Source organism: Rhamphochromis longiceps, linkage group LG1 (assembly GCF_057381845.1).
Source record: "Rhamphochromis longiceps isolate RC_006_pf linkage group LG1, R_longiceps_female_GT1.1, whole genome shotgun sequence".
NCBI classification, from domain to species: domain Eukaryota; kingdom Metazoa; phylum Chordata; class Actinopteri; order Cichliformes; family Cichlidae; genus Rhamphochromis; species Rhamphochromis longiceps.
The window spans coordinates 15,990,303-16,005,683 of NC_140557.1; the positions used below are offsets into that span (position 1 = coordinate 15,990,303).

Genomic DNA, 15,381 nt, shown 5'->3' on the forward strand with positions numbered 1-15,381 from the left:
TCTTCATATGCTTCTAGGAATAGTGTGAAAATAGTGCTCGTTGTGGTCATGTCTGTGTCTTACTTTTTTCATTCTGCCTTTTTTTTTTTTTTTTTTTTTAAAAACAAAAAGGAAAGAAAATGTGGAACTTCACGTCAGCTTTCCTGCTTAGAAACACTCATTGATTAAATGTGGCCTTCAGAGACGTGACATGAACGCCAGGATGGACTGGAGCTGTGGGATGACATCATCAGTATGCACCTCGCAGCCCGCTGCTCCGGGAGCTTCCTCCTGAGTTACTATAGTAACCACCGCTGCCACGGCCTGAAAGGTTTTCAAAAAAGATCATTTGGTTTGAAAATGATCAAATTCATTCTCAAAATTATAAATGTATAATGAAACTGTATCAAGCTGAACAAAACACTGTTAAAACTCACTCATTTCAGCGGCACCGCTGGCTGTCGAGTTAAGAAACAGCTCGATGTAGCGATGTTCTGTGGAAAACCAACATCAACCCAATCAGTCAAAGAGGTTTATGGACGTTTCATTTAAAAATAAATATTGTTAGACATTAATGTAAATGACATGTATGCATTTATCTGAAACTGATTAGTAAAGATAATCAAGCTGAAATATCTTAGACACTTGGTCTAAGCTCAATAGGAAGACTAACCTCCTTAAAATGTATTCCTATGTTAATTCTGCCTCACTGACATTTTTATTTTAATTTTTCCCACTGTCTTATTCTGCATCTCTGCTGTGAGTTGACAAGTATCTCTGAGTGAGAGTAATGGAAACACTGGCTTGAGGGGAGAGAGAGAGAGAAAAAAAAAGCCAAATCATACGCATGTGGTTTTTGTCTTTGGACATGGCGGCCACGGCATCTTCATGGGAGCGAAACTCCACGTCTGCTTCTCCAGTTGACTTGCCGTTGGGAGCCATATCGATGTGGATCCTTAACGGGTTCAAAGGAGAGAAGAACTGTGAAAAATAAATGAAGGTTAATACAATTCTGGATATTTTAAGACATGAGCAGAAACCAGACATCTCAGATCTAAAGGACTGGACAGGTTGGGTTCCCACATAGATAATACATTTCCAACTTCTAACTTCAAAAATGAGAAAGTATGAAAACCCTCTCTCACACGTGACACACTCAACTGAATAATGCAGTTTTCTGCCACCTAATAAAAATATTTTCAGTTAAATCCACAGAGTTTGATATGCTTGATCCAGACATTAAGACAAATCATCAGATTAGCGTTTTCTTACTTTAGCGATGTCTCCCTCTGTGGCACGGAAAGGTAGACCCCTCATATGGACGAAATGACCGCTATGAAAGCCTGAGCCGACATCACTCTGACTACTGTAACCATGGCTTCCCACTCCTAAGTGGTGGTGGTGGGGCGGAGAGAAAAACAAAACAGTAATTCACTGAGAAGTCTTAGATTTACTGCCATAGACATCTGCTTCACAAAGCAAATCCTAATTTCACTTATTGACATCAGCAGTTAGTGCAGTAGATAAAATTGCAGGGAAATCATTCACAGGCAGGTAGAAGTACCAGTTACAGTTTCATGATAAGCTATTTGAAAACTCAAGATGGTGACAATTTTTAAGATGGCTGTTGAAAAAGGCAAGGCAATCATTTGTCCTGAAAAAAAAAGAAAGAAAAAAAAAAGCCTTTTGAATGATTTTAGTTTCAAATCATACAAGCTGGAACATGTAGAAGTCTGAAATTGCTCAGAAGTTATTTTCTATTTTAATCATTTGAAACAGGGGTGTGTGGTGTAGTAGTACACGTGGTTTTTAAACATATCTTCTGGATAGACAAGTTACGTTCCTCACTGGTTACTCAGTTTGCAACTGTGGGCCCCAAAAATCTTGTTTTCAGTTTTTAGATTCAGAGAGGGTTGGTCTACTATTCAGAAGCTTGGCAGTGCAGGAATCCTCAGTTCCTTCATCCGTATGTTAAAATGTCCTTGGGCAACTTACTAAACATCCAAGCACATTCCTGTTTTCATTAACAAATGTTTTGTGCAGATAAAGTACATGTTTGAGAAAAATAAAATGCAATTAACCAAATGTAATCACCAAATATCAGAAAATATTCCAGCCTTTCAGCAGGGGCACTAAACTCCAAATACACAACTCTGAAAGGCAAATAAAATCTGAACTTTACCTCTTCCTCCCCTCTCTCCTCTCACTCGCTCGTCAAACATGCCGTTGCCAAAACAGTAGTTGTTGAACCCGTTGTAGTTGTCAAAGTTACTGTAACCTGGACACAGTAACACAGCAAAGACAATCTGCAGTTCACCGCTCACAGATACACTACAGGTGAAACAAGGCTCTTTACACCAGCAGAATGAGAGAGAACTGAATATAATTTATTCTGAATATAACTGAAGGTCCTTTTCTACAGGGTCAGACAAAAACTGCTTACCTCCTCCGTAACCACCTCCACTCCTCATATTATCCATCATGGTGGCACCACGGCCAGGAGAAGGACCAAAAAACCCTCCTCTGGGGCCGCTCATCATTGGTCTATCATAGGGCCCTGGTCTCTGGGCTCCCATTCCCCGCCGGGGCACCTCATAGTAGGCTCTGATTTCATTACGACTGCTCTTAAAAATCTCTATGTACCTGAAATATGAGGTACATAGAGATACGCAGGATAAAAAAAAAAAAAAAAAAATCAAGAGGCAGAGGAGAGGGTTAAGGTGTTGAAGTGGCTCAATTAAGGTTACAAACATAGATATAATTTACAGAGAGAAGATAAAGACACAAAAGTAGAAATATTCTAATCAGTGGTCTGAATGATTGACCTCAAAATCTCACTAGCTGGGCTTAAGGCTGAAGTAAAGGATTTCTACACCAACCTCACCACTGTTACTTACAGCCAAGGAAATCATTACAGGGCTTTTAGGTGCTTTATTGTTTCTCTGCTTTAATGGTTGAACCTGTGCTGGCTGTTTGTTTTAATTCTATACTTATACCCCCCACCCATAATAAATGATCTACATAAATCAACGAAGGTCATAAAATAAGGACCAATGAATCATTTATTAAACCCAAATGTTTCTGTAAGGCAATTAAATAGAGCTCCCACATCTTAAATGAACACGGGAAAATTGTCTATGACAAAAATAATACACCAACCTTTATTTGAAAAAACAGACAGACCATCCCAATATTTCACATTTAATTACAATATATAAACCAATTAAGCTTATTAGCATAAAAATAAATATAACATGATCCACCCATTATTAATTACCATTTTATCAGTTTTACCAAAAATAAAAAAATAAATAATAATAATCACACTAGCACATCCACCCATGCTTATATTCAGACCCCAACCCAATAATACCACAATTATTCTAATATCACCACCCATTAAATGCTGTTAACAGAAGCCCAACCCAGTCCAGCCCGTCCCTTTCCCATCTGTCCCACCTGTGCCCTATTCTTTCCTTGTGTTTCCCCAGAGCCTTTTCTGCTATCTCCTTTGAGGCAAACTGCACGAAGGCTTCCCCTGTGCTCCTCCCCTGGTAGTCCACTGGCAGAGTTATCCCATTTGGCACGATTCTCAACCCTTTAACCCAAGCACACAAATACATAGGTCGGTAGGTAGACTGATAGAATTGATTGTACAACACCCACTACATCAGTGGAGCTTTAAGGATTAATGGGTCATTAAAGCAAATAAACAACAGCTGTATTATCTCATACTACTTAAAATAGGAGCATCTTAGGGGACTGACTTTACACTTGCTGCTCAGCAGTGGAACAGAAGAAGAAAAAAAAAAACTGCCTTGGAGTCAGCTTATAAGCCACTGTATGTTCACCTTTGTTTGTTTGTTTTTTTTTTTGTTTTTTTTTTTAAAAACAACAACAACAACTACAGAGTATATGTAGCACAATGGCCAAATTATGCTTTATCTGAAAAAATATAATATTAGTATCCATCTATATTAATCATTAGTGTATATTATCCTAGATAGCCAATGCCAGTGTCATTAATACTGACCCCAGATCAGTTTTATGGGATTGTCTTCCCTCAGCCAAAACAGCCCAGCTCATTCTATTATTAAATACTTTAGGAGCTATGGCATCTTAAGTCATACAAATGTGCTAAATAATGGACTAACAGAACACCAACATCATTGCTGTACTACTAACAATTCGGACAAGGACAAATTAGTAAGCACAGCATGACTAATCTGCAAGAACAAACACACATTAGAACACGCAGACATGTTTAATAACTTAGTCACAGTTAATCATGTTAAGTTTAATAACCTGTCAATCTACTCTGAAGGTTAGCATATGCCTATGTATTGCAATGGGGTTTAGTGGCAAAAGTGAAAAGCACTGTTCAAAGTGAAGTTGGCAGTATTTGGATTTCTTTTTTTCTTTTAATGATCCACATCACATTTCCTAATATAGCCCTGTTTATAGTGAAGATCGTGTGAAGTTGACAGCTCTTTTTTTTTTTTTAAAAAAAGACTTGTCTTTTTATAGCCTTTTTAAATATTCTGCACAAGGTCTATATTGCAATGAAGCGACAAAGGGCTTTCTTAAGTGTTTGTCTTAAATTAAATTTATGGTTGCATCTCATTTGACTGCTACGGTGTTCTGAATAACAATAAAAAAAACAAAACACAAACTACAGCACTGAAAAACTATCCTTCAGACTAAAATATCTACTGTAACATCAATACAACTTTATGTAGTATTTACCCAAAAGTCTCAGTGTTCATGTACCTGAGAAAAACTGAACAATCTCCTCCTTACTGCAGCCAAAGGGCAGGCCTCTAAGTCTCAGCATGCAGCCACTGCAGCTGTCATAGTCAGCAGGACCGCTACGCTTCAGCACCCAGTCCATCTCACTACGGTTCGACTTGAACACTGATTTGGACAGACAGACACTCACAAACATCACATGCTGGTCATAAATTAAACTTAAACATGTTCATTACAGTTTTCTTAAAGGCTTCATATGCAAATGAGGAACCCAATATAACTGAATAACTGCTGCTTTATGAACCATTAATGATACAAAGAAAGAGAAAAAAAAAACCTTTATGCACCAGACGCGTAAAATGTAACTATTTCTTGCATTAAAAATATTCTTCTGACTCACCTTTTCTTAACACAGCAGTTCACACTGACCGCATAATTTCAGTTGATGAATTTGGGGCATTTGCTTTTATTTTGAACCAAGCTCGATTTTATGGATCTGAATAAACAGATGTAACCAATCAGATCACTGTATCTGGCAGCAAGTGTACCTGTAACTCAGATTGCACACTGGGACTGAATACACAATGAAATAGAAATGGTAAAATAATACCATTTTACCTCAGACGCAGAGCTAAACAGTGACGCCTCTCTAGAATGATTGATACCTCCTTATGTGTTGCCAACTCTGCTAATAATAGTTCAAATCGCCCCACTGACATTGTGAAATGTGTACAAAAGCAGCGTGATACAGCTTTAACTCCTGGATCACATTGCAAAATTCAACGTGTTCAGTGTGTAGCGTCCTTAACATTCAAATCTGTTGCTCAGTTTTAACCAGTTTGCTTACCTTCTATATATCGGTGCCCCATGTATTTACGGTCCTTCGCAAGAGCATTCTTGAAATCTTCTGCTGTTTTCAGCTCAATAAATGCCTCTCCACTCGGACGGCCTTCTTTTGAGTATGTGAAACACACTCCATTTACTTTTCCCGCGATGTCACAGTCTAAACATAAGAGAGATTGCGTCAAGTTTTTAAACTGATGTCTTCTGCTAGAGAAGAGGTAATGGTAATGAACCATTACAAAAAGATAAAAAAATTAATAAAAAAAAAATTAAACATCCAAGTTCAGGCACTCAAGGTAAGTTTGGATAAGTAATAAACAACCTTTACATTATTGTCCTAAAAATCATCTTGAAAGCTTGGATGTTTTATCCAATTCTTTGGTCATAATTTCCATTTTTCTTGATACCCTTGGCTCTTTGATATTGCTACTGAAATTTGAATAGTGTGGCATATAACAAAAACAGAGATGTGCTACAAAAGACTTGTGCATGCAAACTTGAATGCCATGCTAAGCGATTTAACTAGTCTAGTGACAATTTCAACACTAACAGCTAAGGTCTTGTCTGAGGATGTAAAGACGTCTGTTTCCTCACCAGAAAAGAAACTGGCCACCTCCTCCTGTGTGCAGGACCAGGGAAGTCCTCTGATCCGAACCACGTACCCCTCGTCATTCAAAGACATCCTCACTGTCACAGACGGCACAACACAGCAGAAAGACATTTGTGTCAGCAACACTTGCTTAGTTATGAATTCTTAAGTTTAATAATCCATTTATTACAAAATTGATATTTTGCATTGAAGCTGACTCCACAGTGTTATGATTAACATTCATTTGGCAAAAAAAAAAAGTTACTGGCTCTATTCCAGTCGGATGCGTCAGTAAGGGTGTATAGTTTTCCAGTTCGAAACAGTCCCCCCCCCCAAAAAAAGGGGGACACTACCTGCTGTGGCTACTCCTTGTGGCAAGAAAGCAGCTCATATTAGCATTGAAGATGAGTAGATATTCATTTCCATGTGTTGTCATTTGTTGTTCTTAGAAAATAGGGATCGGTAGGTCAGACTTCAAAAACAAATCTGAATCGGCCGAGAAAAATCATATTTAGTGTATCTCTAAACATTATGCTTCTAGTCTTGCTGACCAACAAGCGCGGGTCACTATGTGGAGTCCTGCGCCAGATCTATATAAAGGACCAAAAGTATTCTGGTCATTTGCTCTGGGGGTACTGGACACTGAACAAACTTTAAAAAAAAAAATGCATTTATTGTTATGAATTACTATTTGCTATTACTATTTTTCTTTGCATTCTGGTGTGCATTTTAATAATGTGTGCATTCACTGTTAATGATAATGAAGTGGAAAATTTTTAATGCTTCTGGCTTGCAAACAGTACTTGATCATTCATCTTCTCCTGCTTCTCTGGGGCCAGATCGTGAGGTCAGCAGCCTAAGCAGAGAAACCCAGACCTCCCTCTCCCCAGGCACCTCCTATAGCTCATTCAGGAGAACACCAAGGCACTCCAAAGTGTCCTGGGAATACCTGGGGCTTTCTTCCAGTAGGACATGCCCAGAACACCTCGCCCAGGAGGTATCCAAATCAGATGCCTGAGATATTCAAACTAGCTCCTTTCAATGTGCAGGAGTAGTGGCTCTACTCTGAATGCCTGTGGCTTGGCTGAACTCCTCAACCCATCTTAAAAAGAGAGAGGCTAGCGACCCTTAGGAGAAAACTAATTTCCGCCATTTGTATCTGTGATCTCATTCTTTCAGCCACAACCCAGAGCTCATAACCATAGGTGAGGGTAAGGACGTATATCAATCGGTAAATTGACAGCTTTGCTTTCACGTTCAGGTCTCTCGTTATCACAAAAATCCGGTTCGGAATCTGCATCACTGCAAAAAAAAAAAAAAAAAAAAAAAAAAAAAAAAAAGCCTCAGCCCGACATCCAATCCCTTTCTGCCCTCACTTGTGAGTAAGATCCTGAGATAGCCAACATCCCCCGTGTGTGCTTTACACACAAAATGAATTTTAAAAAGAATTTAAAAACAAAGTTAGGCTGCAATAACAATCCCTCATTGTTAAGTGTGGGCATGATGGTCTCAATTTTAATCTGGTAAATAAAAGCTGAAGGAATAATTAATTTAAAGGAATTTGGCTTATTAAACATAAATAAGATCACTCGAGTTGTTGCCGAATCTTCCCCTTCAATCCTATTTTTGTCAACCGATTTGCAAGAGCAACAGGTTTGGCAAAAGTTAACACTGAGATTAAATGTTTACTGGTGCATCTATCCGGATAGTTTGCATTCATCTCATATTTTAACATTTGCGGGTATGTCGACGCAGTGACAGACTAGACTCTTTTTTTTACTTTTAAATTCAGATTAAACCGACAACAAACCTCGCCGGAACTGTACAATAAAACAAAGTAAATAACTATTAGTAACATATGACACAAAAAGCTTTCAAAGAACATATCTAATAACGACTTTCTGTATCTTTGCAGCGGCCAGAACAGCTTAAATAGCTATGGTCTGATACTTCCTCCTTCCAGCTGTTTATGTGTTGTGCTAAAAATTCGAGAGCCGCGCTAGCTAACCTAGTCGGAGTTAAACTTATACCCAACTTGATCCTTTAAACGCAAGACGGCATCTTAATAAAAAGTTCTCCAAATCTGAGTATCCATCAGTCTAATATTCATACTAGTTATATGTTTCTCGTAAGCCAGACTTACGCGAAAACGTTAGCTCGGCAACATTAGCATTTAGCAGACTAGCCGCTAAGGCTAACTGTAGGACACAGACAGCGGTCAAACGTACAGGACAAACGAATTCTCGTTTTAACGGTCCTGCGTCTTCACTGGATGTCAAAACACAACTCCATAAAGAAACACATCCACAGTTAGCAATGAGTGAACCGGTAAAATTATCTCACCGCTTCCTCTTATCCCCGGTCTCCTGCTCCTGCCCCGTGCCTCAGGTGACACTGCCAGCAAACTTGCACAGGTATGTTCTCGCGAGATTTCGATTTATAAACGTTGATTCATTCTAGCGTCTTTTTTTTCTGTTACTAGTCCGTGTTTTCCAAATTGCTTATTGATATGACGCTTGTGTTTACGACTCCAAAGAGAGCTGGTATCTGGGACATGTAATAAAAATACAATTTACCAAATATTCAGCGTGCCCGTTATTGTAAACTCAAAATCTAGATTATGCGTTTAAGACTAAACTATCGTCAGGGTAGTCGGATTTTTTGTGTGTCTATAATCATAAATTAATCACTCTCTCAAAATATTGTAAGACTAGTCATGCATATTCTGGCTATCTATACAATACAAAACAGTATTTATCGCATTAAAAATGTTATTTTTAGATTGTCAAATAACCACAGTTAAGTGACTATCTTAAGGGGTAAAGTTTGTAGTCTTAAACACATACTCATTCTACTACAGTCGCAAACCGGTTATGTCTAAATGTGACTAAAACAAGTGGAAAATAGGATAGGCTGCAGGGAGAGAGAAAAAACACATGCAGAGGGAGGGTCAAAAGTCCATCCACAGCACTGCGTGTGGACCCTTTCCATCAAAATCCGTGCTGAAGGACGGAGGCTCTTAACTTCCAAGCCATTTTCGTCTTCTTTCGCTCACCTACAATGGAGATACCAGTGTTCACGCTGGATGCCTTCACCAATTTACCGTTCAGGGGAAACCCAGCGGCAGTTTGTCCACTTCAGCGTGTGAGTAAGAATATTTAGGTCAAAGCTTAATGTTTAGTCCTGCGCTATGGGGGCCTGCATCGGTGCTTCGCACAAGTGCAGACCAGAAACAGAAATTCTTTCTGCAAAACAAACTCGACAAGATGTGTTTTTAAAAGTATTTTAACTTAAACAATCTTTTGTAAATTCAACTATGAAAATGAAAGTGGTTTGTTGCGTTCCCCTGAAAACTGTGCTATCACACAAGAACTGAATAAGACACATCAGGCTGCTGCTTCCAATTAACTTATTTAATGTTTATTCATTTTCAGTGAGCAAACTTCCTCTGTTTGTCTGCCAGAAGCTTACAATCATTAACTGGTCAAAGCAGCTCAGGACACTATCATTTGCTCGTTAAATCGTGTGTTTCTAACAGGAGCTGAGTGATGACTTGTATCACAAGATAGCAGCAGAGATGAACCTCTCAGAAACTGCTTTCATCACCAGGACGAATCCCTCTGATAGCTTTACTACAGGTATGTCTGTTTTAATACAGATCACTTTTGCCTTGCCAATTCCAAAGCCTCTTAGATTGTATTGCTGTAATGGAAAGCTCTCTTTCAAAAGTGTACAGTATGGTGTACGGCTCACATGCTGCTTAAACTTTAAAGTAGCCCCTATAGGTGCAGGATAGAAATTTTCAATATAGATTAACAAGTTTGTATGAATTTATAGTCATAAGAATGATGATAATAATAAAGCTTATGTATATAATCGTTGCAAAATGGTTTACAGAAAAAAAAAACAGACTGAAATAAAACAAAAAATAAAAACACGACACAAAACTTGAATAATATGACAAGTGAAATAAATGAGTCAAGGAAATTGTATGATAGGAAAAAAAGGAGTCACTTAAAAAAAAAAAGTTGTGAGGAGTGGTGAAGAATTTGCACAGCTGTGAGGGTCTAAGGGCTGAGCCTTCCATAGAGGGAATTAAAATAGTCTAAATGTGATGAGGAAAAAGCCTGGATCAGTCTGCCTGAGATTACAAAAAAAGTGAAAAAAGTTTATCCGTAAAAAGGACAAATCTACTCAATGAAAGCAAACTGCCCCCCTGAGATAGCTGGTATTAGGATGAAAATTTAGCAAGAAGTTCAGCTTCCAGGTTACTATTGAGGACATAAATATCTGCTAGTGACCATAGGAAGATGTGACATTGTCACACAATTAAAACTTTGAAGTTTTGCCACAGAGAACAGACATTTAAGGATCAAAATACAGTTAAATTAGAGAAAAATATATTCAAATCACCACAAAGTCTATTTCATGGCACTTTGTACCTATTAAGAAATGTCAATTACAAATTTTGGATTGCATAAGAGCATCACAAAAGGTTAGCCTTCAGCAAAATCAAACTAGTGCCATTAGGCAGAATTAAGGACCCACAACCATTAGCAGGAGCTCATTATTTTTCCAAGTTAGGTTTATCTGTTCATTAGCTTATGTTTAGTGTTCCTTTGCAGTTAAACACACACAGAGCATTTTACTCACTGCGTGCACAAACTGAAAAACACCTGTCCTCAGCAGTCTGTCAGGTAACAATGTTACATTGTATGGAGTCCAAAGAATTGTGCAACAAGCTGTCACAGTGAAAAACTGCAGTGTGCAGTCGGTCCAAGAGGAATGCAGGTATTATTTACAAAGAGGAAGCAGGAACAGATACAATAAGTTTTACTTCAGACTTAAAAATGTGACTTTTGAAAAATACTCTAAATTATATTTGCTGAGAAAGGAGAGAAAAACAACTGGTTAGAGGGAATTACAAAAGTCCAAATGTAATAAGATGAAAGCATGTATGACTTTTTAAAGTGCGCCTGTTATTTAAATTAAATAAGTAAAAAGTGAACCCAAACCATGGCAGTAAGGGTTCAGTATTCTTGTAATTTGCCAAAAATATCATCTGACATTTGCAGTTCTCTGCTGACACACAGATGTTTTCTAGAGCCATCTCCCACATTTTTTCTCATCTCCCACAATTTAATTACTTCCAGCTATGAGCTGATTCTCTATGTCCCCTTTTGACTCCACTGACAGAGTCCAACACCACAAGCATGCTCAAAAATGAATAATCACAGCATGCTGTATGTTTGCTTTTAGTTTACTTTGCTACTTTTTCAGTGTGAAAACTACAAAAAAGAAATACTCAGAGCACAAACCTCAGCTTAGACTGCTCACTCTCTGGGCAGTATTTACTTTAATAGCATTGTATTTTGTATATATCCCTTCATAATTGGTATTGATTTGGAAATAAATGGACATTAATAAGCTTTTTATATATTATACTATTGACATTGAAGAAAAGGTCAGATGTCCTAAGAAATGTGGCAGTTATAAACCTCATGTTAAACTGCAGGAATGTCTTAAAGACATAAAGACCTGGATGGCCGCTAACTTTCTGCTTCTTAATTCAGATAAAACTGAGGTTATTGTACTCGGCCCTGAAAATCTTAGAAATATGGTATCTAACCAGATTCTTACTCTGGATGGCATTACCTTGGCCTCCAGTAACGTGGTGAGGAACCTTGGAGTCATTTTTGACCAGGACATGTCCTTCAACGCACATATTAAACAAATATGTAAGACTGCTTTCTTCCATTTGCGCAACATCTCTAAAATTAGAAATATCCTGTCTCAGAGTGACGCTGAAAAACTAGTTCATGCATTTATTACTTCCAGGCTGGACTACTGTAATTCATTATTATCAGGATGTCCAAAAAACTCACTGAAAAGCCTTCAGCTAATCCAAAATGCTGCAGCAAGAGTCCTGACAGGGACTAGAAAGAGAGAGCATATTTCTCCTGTTTTGGCTTCCCTTCATTGGCTTCCTGTTAAATCCAGAATTGAATTCAAAATCCTGCTCCTCACATACAAGGTCTTAAATAATCAGGCCCCATCTTATCTTAAGGACCTTGTAGTACCATATCACCCTATTAGAGCACTTCGCTCTTGCTCTGCAGGCCTACTTGTTGTTCCTACAGTATTTAAAAGTAGAATGGGAGGGAGAGCCTTCAGTTTTCAGGCCCCTCTTCTGTGGAACCAGCTTCCAGTTTGGATTCGGGAGACAGACACTATCTCTACTTTTAAGATTAGGCTTAAAACTTTCCTTTTTGCTAAAGCATATAGTTAGGGCTGGACCAGGTGACCCTGAATCCTCCCTTAGTTATGCTGCAATAGACGTAGGCTGCCGGGGGATTCCCATGATGCATTGAGTTTTTCCTTTCCAGTCACCTTTCTCACTCACTATGTATTAACAGACCTCTCTGCATTGAATCATATCTGTTATTAACCTCTGTCTCTCTTCCACAGCATGTCTTTATCCTGTCTTCCTTCTCTCACCCCAACCGGTCGCAGCAGATGGCCGCCCCTCCCTGAGCCTGGTTCTGCCGGAGGTTTCTTCCTGTTAAAAGGGAGTTTTTCCTTCCCACTGTCGCCAAAGTGCTTGCTCATAGGGGGTCATATGATTGTTGGGTTTTTCCTCTGTATCTATGAAGCGCCTTGAGGCGACTTTTGTTGTGATTTGGCGCTATATAAATAAAATTGAATTGAATTGAATGTATCTTTCCCTATATGCCTGCATGTTGACAGTTCAATGGCAGTAAAAAACAGTTTTAAGTAGCTCTATATAGCATTATTATAATGTTTAGATGTCTTGACCTTGAAGGGGAGGTCATAGGTCAAATGTGACATGTTTTAAATCTTTACAGTACTTTTATATACGTTGACAACACACCACACTTTTAAGAATGATGGTTACTAAATTATAAGTCTTTTAGTCAATCTTTAACCAATAAATCATTAAGTTGACCTTGAAGACCTTTGTGGATGTAAGCCAATTACCAACATCATTATCTGCACTGCCTAACTTTGTGTATTTGAAACTAAAACCAAAACAAAATTGAAAAAAAGTCTTAAATGTGTGATTAACAGGATCAAGGTTCCGCCTTCGATGGTTTACACCAACCACTGAAGTCAATCTGTGTGGTCATGCCACTCTGGCCTCTGCAGCAGTGCTGTTCCAATACAACAGTAAGATGCAACATTTACACATAAAAATGTTTTTCCAAAAAAGAAAAAGTGACACCAAGGTGCATTAGAAAAGGCTGCTGGAGCGATTTGTTTTTCTTTTTTAGAGATGCCTGTACCGCACAATGCAGCTGACTGCAAAAAGGAGCAAAGAGGTGCCAGCATATAACCATGTAATGGATGTTTTCTTTCAGAAAATGTAAACCCCACCCTGGTGTTTGAGACCAAGAGTGGAGATCTGTGCGTCACCCAGAAGGAGGAAGGGTACATCATGGACTTTCCTCTGAACCCCCCCACACGACAGGTAAAATAAACTTTTCTCTTTAGTTACATAAACACATCAATTCCTGTAATGTCAAAAATAAATAAATAAAAAGATTCTTTTGTATTATTAACAGTGTATGTAAAATGGTTTTCTTTCTGAACTCCTTTTATTTCAGGATCCCAACGACTTCAAAGATACCATCAAGGTCAGAAATCACATTTTTGTGAACGGTTTGTGAAAGTGTAGCTACATTCCTCTGTGTGTGTGTGTTTTCAGCTAAATCTCTGCCTTTACATGTGTGACACAGGCGGCAGTGGGAAACCTCCCGGTTCAGGAAGTTTATCTGTCCAACAACACCAAGAAGCTGCTGATTCGACTGGCTGACAGCTGTGACACGTTAGTAAAAAAAAAAAAACTTTGCTTGTTGCCAAATTGAAAGGAATCTGAATCATGGTCCTGTTGTTCATGAAGTCTCAAACATTTGTATTTCTCAGGCTTCCAGGTAGTGGGGCTTATTCATATGTTTGAAGGCCAAACAAATAATCAAGCAACTAGCCTTCTACACCCACTCATCACATTTTTGTAAATGTGTATGTGCTTTTTGTGTGTTTTCTCCAGCTCCGTGCTTACCCATCTGAAAGTTGACAGTGTGGCTCTTCAGAATAGTGAGAGAAGTGGAAGAGTCAGAGCCGTCGTCGTCACTATGAAAGGTAATCTGAGCTGTGTAGAGTTGTATACTTGTTGGATCAGACCACATGTAGCAATTCCATTAAATTGAAGACTTAACAGTCAATGCTTCCCTTTAAGAATAAACCAAAGAAAACCCAACATGAAGTGTTTAAGTGAGGTGTTGTCCCACCATGTACCATCAGAAAAGCTTCAATGCACCTCTGCTGGAGGGATGAACAGCACTCTGCTAAAAACATTCCCTCATTTGGTGTTTTAATGATGATGGTGATGAAGAGCACAGTACTTTGCCATCACCGTCCTGTGGACTCGTTTGTTGCTCATTTTAATTTGTATAACAAAATTCACTGAATGTTTCTGCCAACAAATATTAAATATCAAACGCTGCTAAAATGTGGAAACAGGATCACCGGATTGCCAGCCAGGATATGACTTTTACTCCAGAAACTTTGCTCCGTGGGTTGGCATCCCTGAGGATCCTGTCACTGGTAAGATGATTGCCCTTCACTAATATGTAATCTATAGTTATTATTCATCAAATAACATAATTCTGAACATTTGTGTGTCTAAAAACATTTACATATAAGCAGCTGGACTAAAGTGGATGCATTTACAGGTGTCTTATTAATGCATTTTGAGAGAAAGTGTTAACCTATTCCTGCTTATGTGCTCTGGCAGGATCTGCCCACACAGTCCTAGGCAGCTACTGGTCTGACAAACTAGGAAAGAAGAAATTGCTGGGTACGTATTACTAATGTGTCATTTATCTGATAACTGATGTGTTCCACTTTTATCCATTATCAATCGGCTTACTGTGCCTGTGCAGCTTACCAGTGCTCTAGTCGTGGCGGCGAGCTGGAACTTGAAGTGAGAGATGATGGAAGAATCAACATAGCTGGACAGACCATCACTATTCTGCAGGGAACAATCAAACTATAGGCTGAGACACATCCGAGAAGACAGTGACCGATGTGCTATCACAGCTGTCGTGTTCCTGCAGATACACTTTATGGCTCTTGAATAAAAATGAGAAGGTTCAAATAAAAAAGAAAAAAAAAAAACCCCATTTAAGTCCTGACTGATC

General features: G+C 38.6%; 2 protein-coding genes across 5 annotated transcripts; one reads left to right on the forward strand and one right to left on the reverse strand.

The window, feature by feature from the left end:
• Positions 1 to 59: 59 nt before the first annotated feature.
• On the reverse strand, positions 60 to 8,567 carry hnrnph3 (heterogeneous nuclear ribonucleoprotein H3 (2H9)). 3 transcript variants are annotated; one of them, XM_085400195.1, is made up of 11 exons: positions 8,504 to 8,567; positions 6,166 to 6,258; positions 5,576 to 5,731; positions 4,750 to 4,893; positions 3,439 to 3,577; positions 2,423 to 2,622; positions 2,162 to 2,257; positions 1,252 to 1,367; positions 825 to 960; positions 417 to 473; positions 60 to 303 (listed from the first exon to the last, which is right to left on the reverse strand). In XM_085400195.1, exons 2-11 carry the CDS (start codon positions 6,251 to 6,253, stop codon positions 230 to 232), a joined length of 1,206 nt encoding a protein of 401 aa, XP_085256321.1. In that variant the 5' UTR covers positions 6,254 to 6,258; positions 8,504 to 8,567; the 3' UTR covers positions 60 to 229. The 3 variants fall into 3 exon arrangements, with proteins under 3 accessions (XP_085256321.1, XP_085256331.1, XP_085256341.1); XM_085400205.1 differs by lacking the exon at positions 8,504 to 8,567 and adding an exon at positions 8,304 to 8,436; XM_085400215.1 differs by lacking the exon at positions 4,750 to 4,893.
• Positions 8,438 to 15,371, forward strand: LOC146678502 (phenazine biosynthesis-like domain-containing protein 1). Of its 2 annotated transcripts, none has more exons than XM_085400239.1 (10): positions 8,438 to 8,574; positions 9,699 to 9,798; positions 13,250 to 13,348; positions 13,540 to 13,649; positions 13,786 to 13,815; positions 13,918 to 14,006; positions 14,229 to 14,320; positions 14,702 to 14,785; positions 14,976 to 15,038; positions 15,124 to 15,371. In XM_085400239.1, the coding sequence occupies exons 2-10, from the start codon at positions 9,738 to 9,740 to the stop codon at positions 15,234 to 15,236; spliced, it is 741 nt and encodes a 246-aa protein (XP_085256365.1). In that variant the 5' UTR covers positions 8,438 to 8,574; positions 9,699 to 9,737; the 3' UTR covers positions 15,237 to 15,371. The 2 variants fall into 2 exon arrangements, with proteins under 2 accessions (XP_085256365.1, XP_085256355.1); XM_085400229.1 differs by lacking the exon at positions 8,438 to 8,574 and adding an exon at positions 9,116 to 9,304.
• Positions 15,372 to 15,381: the final 10 nt, after the last annotated feature.

Coding starts and splice junctions, on each gene's coding strand:
- hnrnph3 (XM_085400195.1), bottom strand. CDS start 6,253: ATGTCTTTGAATGACGAGGGGTACGTGGTTCGGATCAGAGGACTTCCC. Junction 4,894..5,575: donor GGGGCACCGATATATAGAAG/GTAAGCAAACTG, acceptor TGTCCAAATCAG/TGTTCAAGTCGAACCGTAGT. Junction 304..416: donor CAGCGGTGCCGCTGAAATGA/GTGAGTTTTAAC, acceptor AAAACCTTTCAG/GCCGTGGCAGCGGTGGTTAC.
- LOC146678502 (XM_085400229.1), top strand. CDS start 9,221: ATGGAGATACCAGTGTTCACGCTGGATGCCTTCACCAATTTACCGTTC. Junction 13,650..13,785: donor TGAACCCCCCCACACGACAG/GTAAAATAAACT, acceptor CTTTTATTTCAG/GATCCCAACGACTTCAAAGA. Junction 14,007..14,228: donor CTGGCTGACAGCTGTGACAC/GTTAGTAAAAAA, acceptor TGTTTTCTCCAG/CTCCGTGCTTACCCATCTGA.